At 52.2% G+C, this 24,097-nt stretch overlaps 1 protein-coding gene across 4 annotated transcripts in view; it reads left to right on the forward strand.

Moving 5' to 3' along the window:
• Positions 1 to 20,885, forward strand: part of P2RY6 (pyrimidinergic receptor P2Y6) — an 89,710-nt gene extending 68,825 nt beyond the window's left edge. For all 4 annotated transcript variants that reach the window (XM_034759172.1, XM_034759176.1, XM_034759174.1 and 1 more), the window contains exon 2: positions 10,945 to 20,885. In XM_034759172.1, coding sequence (XP_034615063.1) covers positions 10,996 to 11,982 — 987 coding nt within the window. In that variant the 5' untranslated portion in view covers positions 10,945 to 10,995 and the 3' untranslated portion in view covers positions 11,983 to 20,885. The remainder of the gene's footprint in view (positions 1 to 10,944) is intronic.
• The last annotated feature ends 3,212 nt before the right edge of the window (positions 20,886 to 24,097 follow it).

The raw sequence follows: 24,097 nt of genomic DNA on the forward strand, positions 1-24,097 counted from the left end.
CAGATCCCCGGGCTCCGGCCACAAAACCACCCTTTGCCTCATGCTCAGAGAAGGTCCACTAGGGATTTAAACACTTTCCCTGTTCAGAATCTCGGCTGCTGCAGTACCCAGGTTCAGGAGCTAGAGGGGCTGCCTGACCCCCCGCGAGTCCCAGCCATCCCTCCCCCCATCTAGTGACTGCAGCGGCCAGTTCTCGAAATGCCCAGCACGCTCTCAGCCCGGGAGCAGAACAGTCACTTGGGCCGCAGCCACAAACTCTTCCTCTCATTGGATTCCTTCTCGTTTTGGATTCCTTCTTGGCCCCGGTGAGTCACAGCCCCGGGCTGTCGGGGAGGGGACGTGAAAACCAAGACATGGCCACTAGACAGGCTGGAACTGAAAGAGGAATTGGGGGCACCAGGCCCGCCTGCCTTGCAATAGCTCAGCTTATTGCAACACGTCTGCACAGCCAACTGACCCAGCCCCTGTATCGTCCACATGCAGGGCTAGCCTGTCGCCCCTTCCCAGGCCACCCGTCGCCCCTCTCCACAGGGTGCAGGCTCCCAGGGTGGGAAAAGCACCCCTCCAGCCCCTCATCTGTTCCCCCTTCCTCCCCCCAGCATTGGAGACCCCGCAGCATAGAATCCCCCACCAGGAGCAGCTTCAAGAGGAGGGCCTCCCTGCAGATGGCATAATGAAGCTTATTGGTGCAGAGGGAGGGTTGGGCAGTCCCCTGCCCACCCCACAAGAGCTGGAAGAGTGGGGGAGGGGAATGAAGTTCCTTTCTACATCAGGAGGATGGGGATGGACAATGCAGTTCCTCTTCCCAGCTGCCAGCGGGGCTCCCCTCCCAGCAGCATGGTGGGGGGCAGGAAGGGCAATGGAGACCATCCCCCAGCAGCCTGGAGTGGGGGAAGTCTCCAGTGGGTTCCAAAGAGGAGGCCTGAATGGGGAAATCCAGTGCACTCCCCACCCCACAGCCAAGAAGGAGCAGGGCAGCGTAGAGTCCGGGGTGACACTGAGCTCTTGCTGGGCACCCTTCCTGCAGGCTAGGAGTTAGGATTTAAGGCACTAGCCGGGAACTCAGGAGACCCAGGTTCAATTCCCAGCTCTGCCCCAGACTCCCTGTGTAACCCTGGGCAAGTCACTCGGTCCCCATTCCCATCTGTACAATAGGGATAACAGCCTTGCCCTGCCTCACAGGGGTGTTGTGAGGCTAAGGGTACGTCTACACTACCCGCCGGATTGATGGGTAGTGATCGATCTATTGGGGATCGATTTATCGCGTGTAGTGTAGATGCGATAAATCGATCCCCGATCACTCTTCCGTCGACTGCTGAACTCCAGCTCGGCGAGAGGTGGAAGCAAAGTCGATGGGGGAGCGGCGGTCGTCGATCCCGCGCCGCGAGGACGTGACGTAAGTAATTCTAAGTCGATCTAAGATACGTCGACTTCAGCTACGCTATTTTCGTAGCTGAAGTTGCGTATCTTAGATCGATCCCCCCCAGTATAGACCAGGCCTAAGACATTAAAGAGTGTGAGGCACTCAGATGCTGATGAGGGCTAGGTAAGTACCTTCAGAGCTAGGACTAGGATGTCTGCCTTCCCTCCCAGGGCATTGCTTAAAACCCCTCTTGGGTGGATAGGGTCTCTGTGGGCTTTAGCGGATGGGTTCTGGCTGATGGCTGGCAGGTATGTGCAAAGTACTTGCTGCCCTATATGCAACTCACAGCTTCCTCCTAATAATCCTCCTTCCCTTGCTGTCCCTTGCCTGTGCTAAAACGGCAGGGAGGGCTCTTAGGTCTTAGCAGTAGTGAGGATTTTCCACAGTTGCAGCCATTTTACGGCAGCACCGGTTCGACCCCCTAGTGTAGATTGAGAAAACGGCTGGGGACGGGGCTGGATTTTGCAGGGGGGCATTGCCCCCCCCAAACTGCAAGCCTCCGGCAGGCAGGAGACAGGAGACTGCTCCCAGCTTGTTACCCTGAGGCAGGGAGTCAGAATTTATAAACACAGGAATTAACGGGTGATTAAGATAAGAAAGGGCTGTTAGGATGTTTCCTAAAGTTAAATGATCTGTTCCAAGCTTGGTGAACTGCAAAAAGTAGCCTAAATGATAGAAAATAATTGCGGATTCAAGAGGTAGTAACAAAAGTTACTATTATCTTTCTTTGGGAAGATAACTGATTTTTAAGACAAAAGAAATGCCGTACATCTAATCTATCTGGGTGTCAGGAAGGCATTTGATACAGTTCCACATGGGAAATGATTAGTTACACTGGAGAAGATGGGAGTTAATATGAGAACTGAAAGGTGGATAAAGAACTGGTTAAAGGGGAGACTACAACGGGTCATACCAAAAGGTGAACTGTCAGCCTAGAGCGGGGTGGGCAAACTTTTTGGCCCAAAGACCACATCTGGGTGAGGAAATTGCATGCAGGGCCATGAATGTGGGGATGGGGTAGGGAGGGGGTGAGGGGTGCAGAAGGGCTCGGGGGGGGTTAGGGTGCAGGAGGAGTGCGGGGTGCAGAAAGGGGCTCAGGGCAAGGGGTTGGGGTGCAGGAGGGATTCAGGGTGCGGGCTCCAGCGTGGCAGCAGCATGCAATGGGGCTAAGGCCGGCTCCCTGCCTTCCCTGGCCCCGCGCTGTGCCGCTCCCAGAAGCGGCCTGCACCACATCCCTGTGGCCCCTCGGGGGGGGGGGGGCACAGAGGGTTCCACATGCTGCCCTCGCCTGCAGGTCCCTCCCCTGAAGCTCCCATTGGCCACGGTTCCCCATTCCCGGCCAATGGGAGCTGCAGGAGGCGGTGCCTGCAGACGAGGGCAGCATGTGGAGCCTTGTACGGACGTGGGGCTCACAGCGCCACAGGGGTAGCTGTCCTGCGGGCCGGATCCAGTGCCCTGACGGGCCAGATCCAGCCCATGGGCCGTAGTTTGCCCATCCCTGGGCTAGAGGGAAGTTACTAGTGGAGTTCCTCAGGGAGCAGTCTTGGGACCTATCTTCTTTAGCATTTTTATTAATGATCTTGGCACAAAAAGTGGGCATGTGCTAATAAAATTTGCAGATGATGCAAAGCTGGGAGGTATTGTAAATATGCAGGAGGACCAGAATATCATACAAGAAGATCTGGAGGACCTTGTAAACTGGAGTAATAGAAATGGGATGAAATTTAATAGTGCAAAGTGCAAGGTCATGCATTTAGGGACTAACAACAAGAATTTTTGTTATAAACTGGGGACTAATCAGTTGGAAGTGACAGAGGAGGGGAAAATCATCCTCTAATCAACCAATATACCCAGGTCTATGAGCCAGCAATGTGATGTGGCTGTGAAAAAGCAGGCGAGGTATTTCCAGTAGAGAGAGGGAAGTGTTAGTACCATTATACAAGGCACTGATGAGACATCATCTGGAATCCTGTGTGCAGTTCTGGTCTCCATGTTTAAGAAAGATGAATTCATACTGGAACAGGTACAGAGAAGGGCTACTAGGATGATCTAAGGAATGGAAAACCTACCTTATGAGAGGAGACTCGAAGAGCTTTGCTTGTCTAGCCTAACCAAAAGAAGGCTGAGGAGAGATAGGATTTCTTTCTATAAATACCAGGGTGGGAGAGGAGTTATTTAAGTTAAGCGCCAATGTGGATCCCAGAACAAATGGCTATAAACTGGCCATCAACAAGTTTAGGCTTGAAATTAGATGAAAGTTTCTAACCCTTAGAGGAATGAAGTTCTGGAACAGCCTTCCAAGGGGAACGGTGGGGGCAAAAAACCTAACTGGCTTCAAGTCTAAGCTTGATAAATGTATTGAGGCGGATGGTATGATGGGACTGCCTATAATGGCATATAGCCAATCTACGACTGCTAGCAGCAAAAATCCCCAATTGGCTCCCAGTTATCTTCCTTGTGGGTCTTGCCCACATGCTCAGGGTCTAACCGATTGCCATATTTGGGGTCGGGAAGGAATTTTCCCCCAGGTCAGATTGGCAGAGACCCTGGTGGTGTTAGGTCTTCTTCTGCAGCGTGGGGCAGGGGGCACTTGCCGTTTTAAAATAGTGTAAATGATGTGTAAATAGTGTAACTTGGAGTCTTTAACCATGATTTGAGGACTTCAGTAACTCAGCCAGAGGTTGTGGATCTATGATAGGAGTGGGTGGGTGAGGTTTTGTGGCCTGCAAGGTGCAGGAGGTCAGACTAGATGGTCATGATGGTCACTTCTGACATCAGTAAGTGTATCTGAGTAAGAATATAACCAGTATCCCTTAAGTGACTTACCACAAGATGACAGAACATGTTAGTATTAGAGCTGAGTGGGTCTAATATTTAATTTTCTTTCTTGATATAGGAATTAGACACAGTGCTCCTGTCAGATAATTTCTAAGTTATTACCTGCAAAAAAAAACCCTAGAGTTTTCAGTTGCCTGTGTAGTCCCTGGAATCATGGTTAAAGTTGCTCCCCACCCCAAAAAAATCTGAAATGGTGCCCTGGTGGGCAGGCCTGGAATTTGCCCCCTGCACACACATGCGGCCCCATTGGCCTGACTGGAGCACCCCCCGAAAATACAGAAGTCAAACTCTGCCTACGGCTGTGCCCCTTTCTCTAGCTTCAGGCAAACTCCACCAGTGCAAATCATGCGGTGTCGTGGCTTTGCCTGTGCCAGTGGCTGGTCACTAACAGCCAAAACCCCCAGTCTAGACAAGGCCTAAGACACGCTTTGGACCAGTTAATGAGCTCCCATAGTAATGAGACAGCCCAGCCCGACTAACCAGGACTGTGTATGTTCCCAAGGCTTTGTCTCCTGGCAGGACTCTCCAGGACTGTGCAGATCCCATCGCACCCACTCGTTCACAAATCTCTGCTGATGGGTGCAACAACAGGAATAGTTGGGGCATATGCTGGGGGCCAGATTCTGCAGTGGTAGCCTGTGGGAATCCCAGAGTAGCTCCACTGGCTATTACACTGGATTTACACCAGCGTCACGGAGAGCAGAATTTAGTCCACTGTGTATAAAATTACATGGATATACACTTAAGGCAAAATGTTCTAAGTTGTGGTGCCTAAACAACAGAGGCCTAATTTTCAGAGGCGAGCAGAGCCTATCACTCAGTGACTTCACCAGGAGTGCGCGGCAGCTCTGAAACTCAGGCATCAGACCACCTGCACTGGTGGAGCTCTATGTTAACCGTATATTATACTACATGGTATAAAAACCATACGTTTTTATGCATGCATGTGTGTACTATAGCAAGGCGACGACTCACTGGCACAGCGCCTCCTGCTGGTTGTCCTGGGAATTAGCGCTCCAGCTCCAGAGCACCCTCTGCTGGCCGGTGGCTCGCCTGTCACTAGCCCCCCCGTGTCCCTCCCGGACCCCGGTGCCCCTTTCATCAGGGTTCTGCCCACTGCAATACCCCCGCAGTCTCTGGGTCTCCCCTCCCAGGGGAACCCCCAACCCTCTATCCCACCTTGCTTCAGTGGCTACTGCCAGTCATCATCTAGCCCCACTCACTGGGGCAAACTGCAGTCTGTCATGTCCACTCATCATCGACAAGGGGGTTTTGGACCTGCTGCCTTTGACAAACCCTGGGCTGCCCTCTGCAAGAGAGACTTTTCCTCAGCCTCTGGCTCACAGCCCTTTTATAGGGCCAGCTGTGGCCTGATTGGGGCGTGGCCCCAGCTGTGGCTGCTTCCCCAATTAGTCTAGCCTTTTCCTCAGCTGCAGCCCTCTCCAGGGCTGCGTTTAACCCCTCTTAGCCAGGGAGCGGGGTGACTCCCCCGCTACAGTACCTATGTGAATCTCAGACTATCAGCCATATAGTCGTGAGAAGAAAACTGTATCTGCCTGGTTAATTTCACTTTTACCTGATGTCACACACTGTGGCACCACACAGAACTTGTAAAGGAATTGTACAAGGAAATCTGCAAGGTAGAGAGGTCAGCGCTGTTAGATGGGAGTCCAACACTCTGCCTGTAGGCCAGAGCTGTTCTCCATTGTGTAGTCACGTAGCCCGCGTGGCACTGTCAGACGCTCTATCTTAGCTTTAATATTAAACACAAAGTAAGTTTCTAGCCCTCCTGGCTGCCGAGGGACCCTTCCCAATGTGAATCAGAAGTAATGGATACAGCGACGCTTGCCTGCGTCTGCAGATAGCCTGAGACAATGGCTTAGAGGGGTGAACTCCCCTGCCCCCTATCACTGAGATTGGAGCATCAACTTTAAGTGACACATCAACTTTAAGTGTGCAGTTCTGGGCTCCCCATGTTTAAGAAAGATTAATTCAGACTGGAACAGGTGCAGAGAAGGGCTACTAGGATGATCCAAGGAATGGAAAACCTACCTTATGAGAGGAGACTCAAAGAGCTTGGCTTGTTTAGCCTAACCAAAAGAAGGCTATGGGGAGGTATGATTGCCCTCTATAAATACATCAGAGGGATAAATACCAGGGAGGGAGAGGCGTTCTTTAAATTAAGCACCAATGTGAACACAAGAACAAATAGATATAAACTGGCCATCAACAAGTTTAGGCTGGAGCAGCATCCCAAGAGGAGCAGTGGGGGAAAAAAACCTAGCTGGCTTCAAGACTGAGCTGGCTAAGTTTGGAGGGGTGGTGTGATGACACTGCCTACACTGGCATATAGCTAATGTGCAACTACTAGTAGCAAATATCTCCAACAGCCGGAGATGGGACACTGGATGGGGAGGGCTCTGAGTTACTACAGAGAAACCTTTCCCAGATGTCTCGCTGGTGGGTCTTGCCCATACGCTCAAGGTCTAACTGATCACCATATTTGGGGTCGGGAAGGAATTTTCCCCTAGATCAGATTGGCAGAGACCCTGGGGGGGGGTTCACCTTCCCTTGCAGCATGGGGCCAAGGTCACTTGCTGGTTTAAACTAGGGTAAATGGTGGATTCTCCATAACTTGGAGTCTTTTTTATCATGATCTGAGGACTTCAGTAACTCAGCCAGAGGGTATGAGTCTATTGCAGCAGTGGGTGGGTGAGGTTCTGTGGTCAGCCTAGAAGATGACCACGATGGTCCCTTCTGGCTTTAAAGTCTCTGAGAATCAGTGTCAACATGAACTCATTAATCACTGATCATTCTAGTGGGTAGGGTGGGAGCTGCTGCAGGGGGGGAAATGCAGAAGACAGGATAGAGGAGACTGAGAGAGCAGGGAGAAGGAGAGAAACAGAAAGGAGAGAAACAAAGGGCGGGAACAACAGTGGCCACAAAGGGAACAGACTTTTCTCCCTGACGACGACTGCAGCAGTAACACCTGTGCTAACAGTAAATAAATGTTCAGTCGCTACAAAGAGGCTGTACTATCCCCTCAATGTCTGTGCAAACCACATCAGACACCAGTGGGTGTGCAGGGTGTGCTGGGGGGAATATATACACCTGCAATGATGCTCCAGTCCCAGGCACCATAATTACCCTAGAATTCCACCATCTCCCCTCAGTGTGTTTGACACCCCTGCTCTCGTCCATCTCCACGGGCCAGGACAGCATTGTTACCTGAGCCGCTCGTACTCCAACTGCTCTAGTTTTAAATGTCTCCCGCAATGGAGTGTCTTTCCCTTGTCCTTGGGACTCTGTTCCACGGCCCATTACAGCTCACTGTTAGGAAGTTCCTGCTGATATTCAACCTAGATTCTCCTTGGCTAATTGTTCATAAATCTTCCTTTCTATGATGGCTTCTTGCTCTCGGTTTAACTAGTAACAGTGCTCTTGGGATGAACGAGCCGGCGTTGCGGGGGTTATATTGCTTTCTATAAATACATCTCTCTTCCAGTGGTTCTTCTAGTCCTTCATTTTCTACCTGTGATATAGTCCTTCTAGGGCTGTCAGTTAAGCACAGTTAATTTTGTTTTCAATTAATTGCAGGCGTTAACTTTTTTTGGTCAATTAATCGCATACCTCTGGGCGCGGAGGGAGACATGGGCGGGGGGGTATGGGGCTAAAGCTGCAGCCCACAGCTCTGTGGGCAGCTGGGGAGGGGCGGGGCTGGAGCCCCGAGCAGGGCTGGAGCGCAGAGCCCCACACCCTGAGGGGGGCTGAAGCCTGGAGCCAGAGCCGGCTCCAGGGTTTTGGCCACCCCAAGCAGCCAAAAAAAAAAAAAAAACGTGATCGCGATCTGCGGCGACAATTTGGCGGGAGGTCCTTCGCTCCGAGCAGGAGTGAGGGATCGTCCGCTGAATTGCCGCCGAATAGCTGGATGTGCCGCCCCCCTCCGGAGCGGCCGCCCCAAGTACCTGCTTGCCAGGCTGGTGCCTGGAGCCGGCCCGGCCTGGAGCCCCATGCCCTGATCCCCCTGCCCTGAGTGGAGCTGAAACCCTAAGCCCCCTGGGGCTGAAGATGGGGGGAGGTCACTTTTTTTTAAGTCCAAATGGGGTCACCAGCACAAAAAGCCTGATAACCGCTGCCATAGAGAACAGGGGCCTGGCAGCTCAGCCTCCCTGCCCCAGCCTCTCCTCGCCGGCCACCTGCAGAGGTCAAATCCACCCTCCCTTGCAAACAAGGGAGTTATGTAAACATCATAATCGTTCATTTGTAAGTTCACCTTTCATGATAAAGATTGCCCTGCAATACATGTCTGAGGTGAATTGAAATGCTATTTCTTCTGTTTGTCTTTCCTACAGTGCAAACATTTGTAATCAAAATGAATACTCTAAAGCGAGCGCTGTGCACTTTGTGTTCTGTGTTGTAATTGAAATCAGTGTATTTGAAAATATAGAAACCCCCCCCAAAATATCTTTTAAAAAAGTATTCAATTATTGCTTAACAGTGCGATTAACACCGCAGTTAATCGCGATTCATTGTCTTAATCGCTCGACCGCCCTAATTCCTAGATAATGAGTCTGACCAACCATAGCACGTATCGGCCCCAACCAAGAGCAGCGCCCCCTTGTGCCAAGCGCCACATGAGAGTGGAGCGAGACGGCCCTGGCCCCAAAGGCGGTCTAGATAAGACAAGGCAGACAGACCACGGGAGGGGAAAAGAGAGGTGAAGTGACTTGCCCAGGATCACACAGTGAGTTAGTGGCAGGGCTGGGAATAAAAGTCAGGTCTCACAATGCCCCGCTCACCTCCCCTGGTCTCAGCCATGCTGGGCTAGAGGGTTCCTTCGGGTCGGCTGTAAAGCCCTGTCCCCCCGCCCCCCCCCCCGCCGGTGGTTTTGTCCCGAACGCTCCCAGCGAAGCTCAGATTTCAGCGGCTGGTTCGCTCTCACATTTGTGCTTTTTGAGTCTCGTTCTAGCCAGGCTCGCCCAAGGCATGAGGCAGTCAGTCTGGGGACCTCCTAGTGGCTCCGGAGCCTCTCTAGCACGGGACCCGATCCTGTGAGCTCTCCCAGCCCGTGAGGTATTGAGCTCCCACCAGACACTCAGGATGGGGTTCACAGAGCCTCGCATGGCAGTGACGTTATCTGCCCACTAACCACACAGCCCCTGTGCCAGCAGGGCTGGTCAGAGCACGGTCGCAGGGCAGACCACACAGCTGTGGGCTGGATCCAAGTCACTGCAGCTCCAGCAGGAATGGATTTGACGCAGTGCATCTGGCCCCGCTTGCTCTCTTGCACCAGTGACGACCATTCTCAGACACTGGAGTCGTAACTCACCAGAGAACCTTCCGCCTCAACCCAGTGTCTTTTATGATTCAGTAGATAAACAGTTATTGTTAGCACAACAGCGTGTCCCGGCCTGACGCGGTCCGGGGGCATGGCCTGCCTGTGGGAAGCAGCAGCCAGCAAACTTCCTGGGACAAAGGGACAAAGTGAGCCATCGCCAGTTCTGGGCCATTTTACACTAGGTAACATCTTCCATACGTGCTCTGTTTACCATTGCTTATTGGGGACCATGTTCTCACTTGACTGTAGCTCAGTTGACTTCAGTGGAGCGATGCTGCTGCTGATTTATGCCAGGTGAGTGTTTATATTACACTAGCGCCCAGAGACCCGGGTCGGGACCAGCCACCCACTGTATCAGGCCCTGTGTGAACACAGAGGTAGACACAGTCCCTGTTCCCAAAGAGTCTAAAATCTAGCTCTCCCTAAGGGCTTTATACACTTGAATGAATTTGCTTGGAGAGTGGGATAATACAGTGGCGGGAAAGAGATGGAGACATGTTTTTAGAGGCATGGCGAGATGGCAGCAGCTGCAAGGCAGAAGGCACTTGCACCGACAGCATGGCAATGGGAAGGAGAAGGATTGTCGTGTAGTTAAAGCACTGGATTGGGATCCAGGATAGCTAGGTTTGATTTGTGGCTCTGACACACACTCACTGTGTGGCCTTGGGCAAATAATTTAATCTCTGTCTGTCTCAAAGCCCACGGGCGGCTAACCCTTCCTTGCTCTCACTTTTTGTCTCTCGTCTGTTTTCACTGGCTGCGCCTCAGTGCAGGGACTCGCTGTGCATGTGTACAGCACCTAGCACAATGGGGCTGTGATCTCGCATGGGGTCTCTGGGCCCAGAGTGGTATTAATACATCATGAGGGGAGGGGAGGAGGCTGGTGCTAGGGGAATGGGGAACAGAACGGGAAGAGACAAGGTCCATGAAGGAGATTGAAACAAGAGGAGCAATTCTGTGCAGTTGGGGGCTGGGTGGTCATGGAGAGGGGTGGGGGGAGGACAGGAGAGCAGCCTCACTAAATCAAGACGGGAGGAGACGCTATGCTCTGGCTTCGCGAGTAGTTCTGAGGTCAATGCAGGAGTCACTGGGTGAAATCCTCTGGCCTGGGCCATGCAGGAGCCTTAGATGATCATATTGGTGGCCCTCAGATCTATGAGCTGGACCTTGAGCTGAATGAAGGGCCAGTGGGGTCATTTGGGGGATGGGGGTGATGTGCTTGTGCTCCTTGGTCCGGGGCTAGTTTGATGTCAGCATGGCTATCATGCGTGCCGGTGTATCGACGTGACGCATGGTTCCTAGTATGGAACGAGTTCCTGACTGTCCTGTTCTGTTTTGCTTGCAGGCGCTTCTGGTCCAGAAAGCCCGCTGGGTCTAGGCCGAGCCCCGCACGGAGATGGAGAACTACACCGTGGCTGCAGCGACGAACTCCTGCACCTTCCATGAGGAGTTCAAGCAGATCCTGCTGCCCCTAGTCTACTCCGTGGTGTTTGTGGTGGGGCTCCCCCTGAACTTCATCGTCATTGTGCAGATCTGGCTCTCCAGGAAGGTGCTGACCCGCACTGCTATCTACATGCTGAACCTGGCCACAGCTGACCTGCTGTACGTGTGCTCCCTGCCGCTGCTCATCTACAACTACACGCAGAAGGACTACTGGCCCTTCGGGGACTTCACCTGCAAGTTCGTCCGCTTCCAGTTCTACAGCAACCTGCATGGCAGCATCTTGTTCCTCACCTGCATCAGCGTCCAGCGCTACCTGGGCATCTGCCACCCTCTGTCGTCCTGGCACAAGAAGAGGGGCAAGAGGTTCACCTGGATGGTGTGCGGCGGGGTGTGGGTCATCGTCATCGCCCAGTGCCTGCCCACCTTCGTCTTCGCCTCCACGGGCATCCAGAGGAACAGGACCGTATGCTACGACCTCAGTCCCCCGGACCGCTCCGCCAGCTACTTCCCCTACGGCATGACGCTGACCGTCACGGGGTTCCTCATCCCCTTTGTCTCCATCCTGGTGTGCTACTGCTGCATGACCAAGCTGCTCTGCCAGAAGGATGAGATGATAGGCCTGGCCGTGCGCAAAAAGAAGGACAAGGCCATCCGGATGATCATCATTGTGGTCATCGTCTTCGCCATCAGCTTCTTCCCCTTCCACCTGACCAAGACCATCTACCTGATCATCCGCTCCTCGGCGGGCGTGCCCTGCCTGGCCTTGCAAACCTTCGCCATCGCCTACAAGTGCACCAGGCCCTTTGCCAGCATGAACAGCGTCCTGGACCCCATCCTCTTCTACTTCACCCAACGCAAGTTCCGGGAGAGCACGCGCCACCTGCTGGACAAAGTGAGCTCCAAGTGGAGGCACGACACATGCCGCACCTACAAATCGTAGGCTCCAGGGAAAGGAGAATGAGGGGGGATGTTCTGCTGCGCGGAGGCAGAGGACTGAATGGCTGTGGCTTTATCCCAGCCAGCCCTGCTTTACCCAGCAACAGGGAGAGCGAGAGCAGGAGGCAAGGACTGATGGTCCTGAGCATAGCGCTGGGAGCCAGGAGCTTCTGAGATCTACTCCCAGTTCTGGCCATGGGTGGGTCACTTGGCCTCTCTGTGCCTCAGTTTCCCCATCTGCAGAATAGAGAACAATACTCTGTAAATAATAGGTAAAATGATGCTGACCTGCCTCACACCTTGGTCAGGGCTTGGAAAGTGCTTTGAGGATGGACCAGGCTAAGAACAGTTTATCCTTAAAATTCCAGCAAATGGCCTGAGTGGGAAAGGTTACAGTACAGTTGGAAAGAGTAAAGTGAAAATAATTGGGAGCAGGCTTTGGGGCTGGGCGAGGTGGTGTCCGAACGCAGTATTAGTGCAGTTACTATGGTGCACCGCAGCTGTCACCTATGAGGAGGAGCGGCTGCTCAATATTAACCACCGCTCGCTCTGTGGACTGGCGGTCCTTGCCACGGATCTCTGACTGGCAAAGCCCTAGCAACCATACATGGGGCTTTGCAGTGAATTGTGCTACTGCCGCTGATTACAATGGGTCACAGTCCACGCCAGTGGAGTTGCAGCGCAGATGGGTTTGTCCTAACGTGTTTCATTCAGAATGAAGTTTCCAGTGGATTTGGGAAATCCGTTATTAGCAAGTAGTTCAGTGGTTTACAACTACCTAGATTTTGTGGACAAAAATCTCTCCCCATGTCAGTCCCCTATAGAGGAGATCACCTCTGAGAATGAGCAGTTCGGGAACGGGGGAATCAGCTTGGCAGTGCACGAATTACTGGGATCTGGTGAACTTATCCACCAGCCAGTGTTTTTTCACTGCTTTGCCACAATAATTCAGCTGAGTTTCCCAAGCAGAAAGCTGCGTTACTAATGCAAGGAAAACCTACCCTGGGAATTTAGAGAAGACAATAGGTCTCTTGGGACCACATGAGTCTACAAAAGGCTTGATCCATATGAGAGGGCAGGAAAAGGGAACTCTAGCGAGTACATCTACAGTATTATTGGCTGTTAACAATGAGGACACAGTCATTGAGCTAACCTGACTGCTACAGTCCGATTCAGTTCTATCTAGGTCATCTTACAACTCTCATCGCCGTAATATCTGAGCACCTTACGATGCGATCGTCCTGGTTTCTACTGTTTAAAGATTCACCAGTTGCCTGACTGGATCTAATAGGGCTCTGGTGTGTTTTTATTGTATTGTATTGTATTGTATTTTTGTGCACCCTCGTTAGAAAAGCATTCTCACGTCATCTCCAGCATTTTGAGCTAAGATCTAGTTCATGGGAAATTTAATCTTTTAAAAAGGAACTGGAAACCAGAATATTTTTAAAGAATTTCCAAGCTAACTGCCCTGTTTTTATGATACGCTGGTTTAGTGTGTAGAAGCATGTCTCCCTCTAGTGGCAGATCCCAGATATAAGTCTGCTACTTAATTTAGCTCATGCAATAGAGACCTGTGTTTTTGAAGATGACAGGTTCAGTCCCTGCTGGAGTTAGCGTCTACGCGGCCACATCTCATGACAGGCTGCACTGGGCTTTTTAAGCAAGTCAACTCTGTTGTGACACATCACTGAATAACATTTAATTTGGGGGTGGGAGTGGAAGAAATGATGGGAATGACTGTCAATGCTTTCTCCTGGGATGGTTCTTGATCAGCAGCAGAAACTAACCACTGAGTATGTGCAGGGTATGAAATAAGAGTTGAAGAATTTAACTGAACAAAGATGGAGTCAACATACTGGGCCAAACCCAGCCCTGGGGTAACCGAGCACCACTCGGCTTAAATCACTTTGAAGTTGGTGGAGTTGCACCTGCTGACAATGGGGGTGAATTTGACGCAGTGGGAAAGAGTAGGTGCTGTATCTTCCCGGGCTGGGCGCATTTGAAATCAGTGTTGAGACAAGTAGCCAGACCTCTCCTAGGCACTACTCTGAACAGTAAGGTGCCATCTATCTACCAGCACGATCATGTCATAGCCACTCGTGACATTGTCCTCTGAACTGTTTATGGGACGACTGCCCTCTTGGCCGATGTACCAGGGGTTGAACAGGGATCTCCAGAGCTGAAAGCATAAGCACTTACAGCGTGAGCTAAGGAACCTAGCTCCTCTAGTGGGTAGCTTCTATCGCTGCAGATCAGCACAGCAGAGGACCAGTAACACACACATACACACACCAGTGGATGCCACTTATGCCACACCTGGTATAGGCGCTGACTTCTACCCGCGCCGGTGGGTGCTTGACCCTCCTCTGCCCCGGCCCCACTCCGACTCCACCCCTGCCCCGCCCCCTCCCGCCCCTGCCCTGCCCCCATTTCAACCCCTTCCCCATTTCAATCCCCGCCCCGGCCCCGCCTCCTCCCCTGAATGCGCCATGTTCCTGCTCCTCCCCCCTCTCTCCCAGAGCTTGCTACGCCACCAAACAGGTGTTTGGCGGCGGCAAGCACTGGAAGGTAAGTGGAGGAGTGGGGACGCGGCGCACTCGGGGAGGAGGCGGAGGTGAGGTGGGGCGGGGAGGGGAGGGGAGTTTGGCAGCTGGTGGGTGCAGAGCACCCACTAATTTTTCCCCGGGGTTGGCTATGTTCCCAATACAGCCCCACACTGCTTAATTTAACCTGGTTTCTACTGATACCATTTGCTTTTCTCTGTCTCAGTGCACCCGCTGTGCTCATCTTCCTCTCTACCCCGACCTACTCCTCCTCTTCTCCAACCTGCCACTCCCATGGGTGGGGGGTAATGGAGGCTGGGGGACCCCAACCTCTGTTAATGCTCCCCGTCGCAGCCCTGGGGTGGGCCACGGCAGGGCTCAGAGCTCCTCTGAGCAGCCCAGGTTAAGGACTCAGTCCCAGCCAGCCAGCTGGGGCTCAGGGCTCCTCCAGACTGCTCCAGGCGCCAGCAGGCTATCTGAGGCTCGGGGCTGCTCCGGGGCCTGGCCAGGGCTTGGGGCTGCGCCAGTGGGCCGGCCAGTGAGAGCAGGGGGGCAGAAGGGGCCTCGGGCGAAAGGGGCGGACAGGGCAGGGCCTCGGGCAGAAGAGGCAGGGCAGGGGGCCAGCCTCCCCAAACGGCAGTGAATATGCTGCCCGTGGCCACTCCCTTCCAGTCCTCACACCTCTCCCAATCTCATCCCCCTGACAGCTCCTTCTCTCTCTAACCATAGAATCCCAGAAGTGTAGGACTGGAAGGGACTTCAGGTGGTCAGCTAGTCCAGTCCCCTGCACTCAAGGCCGGACTAAGTAATAACTCGACCATTCCTGACAGGTGTTTGTCTAACCTGCCCTTAAAGCCCTCCAGTGATGGAGCTTCCACAACCATCGCCATGAGCAGCACTCTGGTCATTTGCACTGAAGAATAATCCCACTTCCCCGACAGGAGCTTCTTTCTCAGGAAGCTCTGCACATAACTCATTTGCATAATGCTCTTCACTGTAGTCCTTTGTGGCAAAGGGTGTGTTACCTTCTGTGTTTGTACAGCACCTTGCACAGTGGGGCCCTGAATGAGACTTTGGGGGACTTCCAAAATCCAAATAAATAGTGTAGTGTGAATCCACCCCTACCGCACCGTACCAGTGCATTCTGGGAAAACTATCCCATAGTGCCTCAGCAGGCGATAGCCTGCCCAGACTGGCACCAGCAGCATGTGTAGCAATGCCTTCTGGGATGTCCTACCACACACATAGCTGGGAGGGAGCAGGCCTGGCCGAGCCAGTGATGCAGGCCTGGTGTGGGGGTACCCTGGACACTGCGAAGGAAACGTGCCAAAGTAGTTCTAGGAAAGCATCCACGGGCTGGACTAGGGTTCAGGCAGGGGTGGAACTGCTGCCATGGTTGCTAACCAAGTGTTAGTGGTGGAGGCAAGCCAACCAGGCCACTGCCTGGTTACAGACTCTACTAGCAGTTGTACTATGGACGTTGTAAGGTCAAAGGCAAAGCACCCACTGCGCCAACAGGTGACATGTAGCCACATCCACACACACAAGTCCTGCAGAGTGTCCGTCGCTGTAACTCTTAGCCATTCACTGGACACCACGGCTGCAAACTCTAGATCTGAGCCACCAGTTCTTGCCCACCTAAAGCTCCCCCTGAACATGCATCAGGCCTTGCCTAGGGGGAACTGAAAGGCTAGACCACCACCATCTGGTGCGTGTGTTTTGAGAAGCTGTAGAGGGCCTTTGCGTGGAGTAACCATAGCGTTACCAGCTCGTCCCCAGATGTAAATCTACAGTCCAGAATTCACCATTAGGCACAGGTGCTGACTTGTAATTTTCCCCAGGGGTGCTCCACCCCCACTCCGCTCCTTCCCCCGAGGTCCCACCCTCGCTCCACCTCTTCCGGGCTCTGCTCCAACCCCTCCCCCAAAGCCCCTGCCTGCTCACTGCTATCCGCCCTCCCGCTAGTGCCTCCCCCGGCCGCAGAATAGCTGATCGGCAGCACTGCTTGAGCCCCAAAGCACCCACGGAGTCGGTGCCTGTGCCTTTAGGGCTGACCCAAAGCCCAGTGACATCAGTAGGAATAACTCTCATTGACTCAATGGGCTTTGGATTGGGACATTTCTTCTGGTGGATTCCGGAATTAGAAAAGCTCCTAGGGAGAGTTCTAATGCAGCTATTTGGCCTGGAGGGACCTGCCCCAGCCTGGCATCTCCCCAAAGTGGCCCTGTCTCTGGAATTGAATGACTGACTGTCAGGCGTCCTCCTCCTTGGTGGAGCTCACCGGGCCTGACCGACATTGGCTTGAGAGCAGCGCCTTCTATTTGGGCCAAATCCAGGCTTGGAGTAAATAGGACCATTTCCACCATAGTCCGTCAGCAGGCAAAACTCCCAGATGCTTCAATGGCTCTGGGTTCAGTGATTCTCAGACTTCAGTGGTTCAGGAGCCAACTTAGCCATCAACAGTACCCACAAGAGCCCCAGGAGTGTGAATTGGTTGTTTCATTGATTATTTTTATATCTATATAATTATTCTCACAGCAAAATGGCTGACCAAGTAGTCTACAATTGGTTAATAACATAGTTAAAGCTTCCTGATTGGTTAATAACTTAGATTGGTTAATAATTAAATCACCCGGGGTTTTAATATCATGCGCTGCAAAGAGCCGCAGGAAATGCAGAACAGAGCCACTTGTGGCTCCCCAGCCTCCGTCTGAGTATCACTGCTCTCGTAGATAGGAATCTGCACTGGGACTCCGGAGAGCTGGCCTCCAGTCCCAGCTCTGCTACTGACCAGCTGCATGACCTTGAGCCGGTCACTTCATCTCTCTGTGCTTCTGTTTCTTCTCCCACCCTTTGGCCGTCTTCTCTGTTTAGACTGTAAGTGCCTGGGGGCAGGGAGCGAATCTCACTAGTGCCTTTATAAAGCGCCTCGCACGGTGGGGCGCTGATCTTGACTAAGGCTCCTAAGCACGGCTGTCGGACCAAGGACGATAACTAGCTGAAGGCCCGTGCTGTCACACGGGTCATTCGGAAATTCGCGTGGATCAAAGAGCTGAAAAGGGCTGAGGGCTTAAAAACTGGAGGGTAACAGACTGCGAATCCTAGTGCTGATTGGACCTGGTGCTAGTCTAAACACAAAGAGCTCTCAGCCAGGGGGGTGGCTGTTCCCATCCCTGACTCATGACTCAGCAGGGATCCTGCACTTCGAGGGACACCCAGACAGATTGAGAGCCCTGCAGTCTTCTTCTCTAGCTAACTAGTTGTCCCTGACGACTCTAGGCCTGGATTTGGGCTTTGAGGAGAAGGCCCAGCAGAGATGCCTGAAAAGAAGGATCATAGACACGTAGCCGGGTGTCCGTTTAGAATTTACAGACAGGATTTCCCTTTGTCCATGTCTTGCTTTATTTACAAATGTCCTCTGAACTCTATGGTCCCAGGGAGCCCTTCAGAGCAGTGAATAGCTCAAAGCACTGCCCTGGGACAGGGGTTCAATTGAATTTGTGGGCTGGCTGGCTGCTTTTACTCCACTAAATTAGGGGTTTCAACCTTTTTTCATTTGCAGAGCCCTAAAAAAATTTTGAATGGAGGTGCGGACTCCTTTGGAAAACTCTGACGTAGTCTGCAGACCCTCAGGGGTCTGTGGACCGCAGGTTGAAACCCACTGCCCTAAATTAACTCTAGGGATGAAATGACCAGCAGGCTGCATTTGTTACTAGAAACTAAGTCTGGGCTGAGGACTCACGCTGTTGGTTTGGATCCCTGACTTGCCCCAGTCCCTTTAGCTGCTTCATAGTCAGTGCAGCAAATAGTAACTGGACTTTTCTGAACCCAGACGTTCTGGGCCGAATTCCCTCTCATTGTCACAGATGTAAATCAGGAGTCACCCCACTGAAATGGGTACAAAGTGGGTAGAGTCTAAAAGTGGTGTATGGGAGATCTGGATCAGGTCTCATGTAACTTAGGCTTGGCTTATCTGTTTTAAAGGGTTCTAGCCACTGTAATGTTAAGAGTGGCCACAGTTCCGAATGGGCTTAAGTAAACCTCACAATGAATTATGCTATGTAAATATATCGTATTGTGCCAGTCTGGCATGCAACAGCACCCTGCAATGTAACACCCGCTCCCCCTGCCCCTGAGCCGAGGACAGGAAATCCAGTTCTCACCCCTGCCTGCTTTCACTGTTTGAGCATAACCAAACCCCTCCTTTCAGAAGGGGAAGATCAAACACAAGGTATCCAGAACTGAGCAATGTAACATGCCATGACTGAAGCTGTACAAACTCTATGTTCCTCTGTCCTCCCAGGACAGGGCACCAAACAATGACCAAGGTGTATAGAGGGGGAAAATCTTGCTTGTCGCTGTGAGGAGGAAGTCAGGGGTGGAGTGGGGAAGAGGAGGGAGAAATGTGGGTGACCAACTATGTGGGAAGGAGGAAGAATGAACAGGCCTTTAAAATTTTAAACAGATCCCTGTAGGGTTCCCCTCCCCCAGTTGTGTAAGGGTGGATTTATTTTCCATGCTCTGCTTTGCATTGTTCCGTTCCCCAGACAGAAAAGAACAACAAATCCTGACTCCGACTGCAGACCCTGCTTCCACAGTCCCGTCCTCTGGGGTAATTTTCTCTCTGTTGTTTTTTCCCAGCTGCTAGGCACTTATTTTTTAAATAAAAACCAGTGTCAGGATTTTCCTTTCTGCTAGTAATAGCTGATCCTGCCTGAGGATGAGCCAGAAAGATCAGGAGAGCTTCAGGTAGACCCAGACTAGAGTTAAGGCCTGAGCCATGAAGTTCTGATCTGGATTGTACGAAGAAATCCCCCACAAAGTACAGCACCTGATCCACAACCCTTTGGGAATCTTTACACTGAATGTAATGGGCTTTGGATCAGGACCATAGGGAACAATGAGATGCTGTGGCGGGGCCTGACTACCCTGCCTTAACCCGGAAGGAGTTAAGCCCCAGGGACTGGCAGCGGAAGTCCCGCCTCCCCGGGCAGACTGGGCATGCGCCAAGTGCTACAGGAGTATAAAGGGAGGGAGACCAGCTCATTCTGGGCTGGAGCCTGTAGGAGAAGGAGCTGCCGGGGGAGTTCCTGCGGCGGACCAGCCACAGCCGCTGACTGCACTGGGAAGAGACGCCGTCCACGGCCTGCCTTCGCCCCGGCAATTGGAAGAGACCCAGGAGATGACCGAATCCGCCGACTACCAAGGACCCGATGACTCCTGGGAGACCCCAATGGAGAGCCTGGTAGGAAGTGACCCCAAGAGGGTGGCAGAGTGCCCCCACCCCCAGGGAAACTCAGTGTGTTTTGGTTGGAACCCCCCACTGAGTTGGTGGCAAACCATTACGCTACTGTTAGGGCCCCGGGTCGGGGCCCCCCTACTGGGGCTGTTGCACCCCAATGATAAAGACTCTGGCCGCTAGGCCACGCTACCCTCCACCTGAGGGTTGCTTCCTGGACTCTGGCCGATAGGCCCTACTGCCCTGTAGCCAAGGGCCGTGTTATAGACTCCTGCCATCAGGCCATGTCTCCTTGAGGTAAAGGGGACGTCCTAGACTCTGGCTGGTAGGCCATGCTACCCTCCACCCGAGGGTTGCTTTCTGGACTTCGGCCGGTAGGCCCCACTGCCTTGTAGCCAAGGGCCATGTTATAGACTCCTGCCATCAGGCCACGTCTCCTTGAGGTAAAGGGGACGTCCTAGACTCTGGCTGCTAGGCCACACTGCCCTGGACTGAAGGGCTATTTTACGGATGGTGGCGGATAGTCCACGCCGCTCGCAACCTTAGGGGCGTCACAGATGCATTATGGGGATTGTAGCCTTCCTCTGAAGCATCTGGTCGGAGACAATGTACCAGCTTAGATGGGTCTGTCCCTGTTGGAGATGGGCCCAAGCCGCACACTTCGAACCCTGTCCATTTGGGCTCATCTCTGCTTCTGCAAGGTGATGGTCCCATACCCCCAGCAACTGTAGGTGCTGCCCTCTTTTCCTTGCCAGGCCTGATAGCACTGCTGCATGTGACAATGGCATCACAGCCTGAGACAGACAAATGTGGGTCGCTCGCGGCATTCTATGCTCACACTGCCCCATCTTGGGAAGCACGTGCAGATAGTGGGGTGTGGTTTTGATCATGCGTCTTTGATCAGTTCGTCCCTTGTGTTGATGGTGAGCTGTCCGGTGCACGTGCCATGCATGTATCAGCCGTCCAGTGACTGGGTTGTGCTTGGTGGTGCTGCTGGCCCCGTGCTGCTGGCAGGGCCCTGTTTTACCACCTCTCTCTGACATAATTTTGTAGCATTGAGATGAAGATAAATTATTGTATTGTCCTTTCAGAATGACTAATGGAAATAAAATGGAGGTTCCTGTATGTCGGTGTCAGTGTGGTTCTGTTGATGCTCTCTGATGTTCTCCAAGGAAAGGGGCCATGGACGGCAGAGATGGTGCCGAGACTCAGCAATCTAGCTGAAGAACAGTTGAAAGCGTTGTTTTCATTTTTGATAGCATCGAAGAGGCTTCCATGCCCCCTCTAAGGGACTGATAAAGCAGAGTGGAGATATTTCACATACTGTACATCACTGAAATGCAGCCACTTCTAGCACAGAAGACAGTACACAGCAGAGATTAACAGCATGGTCCATAATAGTGGGGCTGGAGGGGGGGATTTGGGGCAAAGACGTTAGAGCAAACCGGCTTCTCTTGCACACACACAAAAAAAGATCTCCAGTTTCTATGATCTCCACACGGAAACGAAGCTTTTAAAGAACCTGTAGTCCCAAGTGTTCTGTCACTGGAGTCAAAGGGAGTTTGAGCAGGCTTCCCCCATTGTAAAAGACAATGAGGTTGCACTGGGGTCAGTGAGGCCAGAATCTGCATTCTAAATTATCATTCAGAAGAAGGTTGGCATGGCGGGGGATCAGCTTGGCTCTCAGATCCCAGTATGAGTTTGTGGCACTGGCCTTTAGAGAAAAAAAACAATCTGTAGTTATGATCTTAGCCCGTTTGGTCTGGAGTCTCTGAGACAGGCCAGAAGCATGGAGCCTCTCAATGCCATTGTTACCCCTTCAGAGTAGAGGTGCACATTAAGATATTTCAGTGTCTGTGTGCCAGGGCCCTCTGCTGGGCAGAATTAGAACTACTTAACTGCATGTCATAAGCCTTATACTGCTGTAGCGAATGGCGCTTCCCCTTCAGCTCCTGTAGTAGGAAGCCTGTGCTTTTGAATTCAATGCCCTCTGCTGCTGTGATGTTCTGAATGGCCATGACACAGAACTAGGAAGCCACCGACTTATTTCACTATTGACAAAATAGCTGACACTGGCTATGGGGTCCTTTTTGTGCTGAATGTCTTCCCTGGGGTCTGGGAGAGGAATGTCCTTGTGCACCACGGAAGCCCTGGGCTTGATGGCTGCCCAGGGAGAGGCTGGATTGAGTGCTGAGTTTAACGCTGAAAGCCTAGTTGGTTTCATTTTTTATTGCTTTAAAAGAGCAAGTGTAAGAGCTGGGTTTGTCCATACAGGCCAACAGCTAAGGCCTGGTCCACACTATCCGTTCTGATTCAGTAGCAAATCCTCTGACTGGAGACGCTGCTTGTACTGGCAAGAGTTCTGCTGCAGGTGTAGCTTATACCAATTTCCTGAGCGAAAGCTGCTCTACGGCAACAGGCCTTTTTGCCACTAAAAGTGCATCTACACTGGGACTTGTGCTGGCCCAGCTCTGATGGTTAGGGGGGATTTCCCCCCCCCCCCTTTCCTAACTGCCACAGCTATGCTGCTGAAACTTTGATGCGTAGCCCGGGTTTCAGAGAAGGGCGGGTGATTTTGAAGGTCTGACTAAATGGATTTGAGCCTGATGGGAGCGAGAGCCCCTGAGGGTGACGGCCTGTTTTTCCCACAGACCAGAGAGCTCCCCCCACACACGCACACACAGACACAGCCCTGCCATATGCATCAGCCCAGGTGGAAGGAGCTAGGCTAGTCCCCGCTACTTGTGCATTCCTTGGCCTCTCTCCACAGCCTGCAGCTATGGACTCCTGGCCTGGGCCCCATCCCTGTTTGCTAAGCACCTTCTCTCCCCTTTCTCTAATCTTTGTCAAACCAGCTTCTTTCATGGATCCCCTCTTGGTTGGTCACTTCACCAGTGGGTTCTCCCACATGCCTCCTACCCAACCATTGCCCTCTGGGTGGTCCTGTTGTGAGAGTGTAAACTCCTGGGGGCAGCCACCAGGTTGGTCTCTCTGTGGGTGGTGGAAACTGCCAGGAATATAGAAATAATTCCTGCTCCTTGGGCACAATCTGCACCCTGAGCTTGGAGGTGAAAGGCTCCACTTCCCACCACAGATCCCTGGACCCAACCATTTGCCCAGAAGGAATGCTACATTTGGTAGCAGACTTGCACACAAACAGGGGCTGGAGGAAACTTATTGAAGAGAACCTTATTTGTTCAGGCATACTGGGGAAAGAAGAACCTGTGATATAACAGCAGAGTGCTTAAAACGGGGTTCATTCCTGTGGCGGAGATGTGTATTTCAGAAGCTCCTCTGTGACTAACAGCAAGCAGGGAATCATCTAGCCCTACACATCTCAGGATGAGAGTCTGCCCGTCTTCTCCCACAATGTCCAGCCTCTGCCCTCTTCCAGACAGAACGTCAGGCCTGCTTGGGGTGGAAGTGAATGTCACCCCCTAGCAGTGGCAGCATACAAAAGGGTATAATCCTTAATACTATTCCACAAGAACAAATTTGGATTGCTGCTAGTGATTTTCTATGCACCATCATTAGCAGCGGCGAGTTGGGCAGTGTTGCATGACTACACTGCTGTCTAAAACACACACGGTGCTTTTGAACTCTTGTGGAAATCTGTCCAGTTCCAATACCGGGTTAGGAAGGTACATCACCAACTCTAAGGTACATCACCAACTGGCTCCACATCACTCTCCAGCAAACCTTTTTTAGAAAGTGCCAGAGAATTGAATAAGCACAAAGGGTCCCAATTATCCATTATAACTAGTTCCTAATGGTGCATGGCACAAACACTCAATGAGTTACTGATTAAAGGCTGGATGAGAATGGACCAGGGCTGTAGTAACCTTCCCCATGCTTTCTGATGGGTTTTCTATCCTGCTGGCTTTTGCTGGTTAAAATGTAACTAAAGCACAGCTCACACAGCAGATGTTTTTTTTTTTAAAGGAGCAATCTTCATAGGAAACCTCTCTTCAAAGGTTTCATTTGCCTCTCATGAGCTGGAAGGAGAAAATGCGAGGGGCACCAAACACAGAGGTGCACTCTGATTACATTGCACTTGTGTTGTCCCGTGAACAGGAGCAACCACTTTGTTGTGGCAAAGCACTGAGATTAGGGGCATGCAAATCCTTGCCTCTAACAGAGTACTTGACATCTATGGGACTGTTCCCAGGAGTACAGACAACACTTCCGAATAAGGGGTCCAGGATCAGGCCCTGGGTTAGTGACAGAGCCAGGACTAGGGAGCCCAGGAGTCCTGCCACCCCTAGACCACACTCCCTCTACTTGTGTTGTAGTCAGCACCACAATTACCATTGACTTTAATGGGAGCAGATTTGAGC

The sequence above is a fragment of the Trachemys scripta genome, chromosome 1 (assembly GCF_013100865.1).
Source record: "Trachemys scripta elegans isolate TJP31775 chromosome 1, CAS_Tse_1.0, whole genome shotgun sequence".
Classification (NCBI taxonomy): Eukaryota; Metazoa; Chordata; order Testudines; family Emydidae; genus Trachemys; species Trachemys scripta.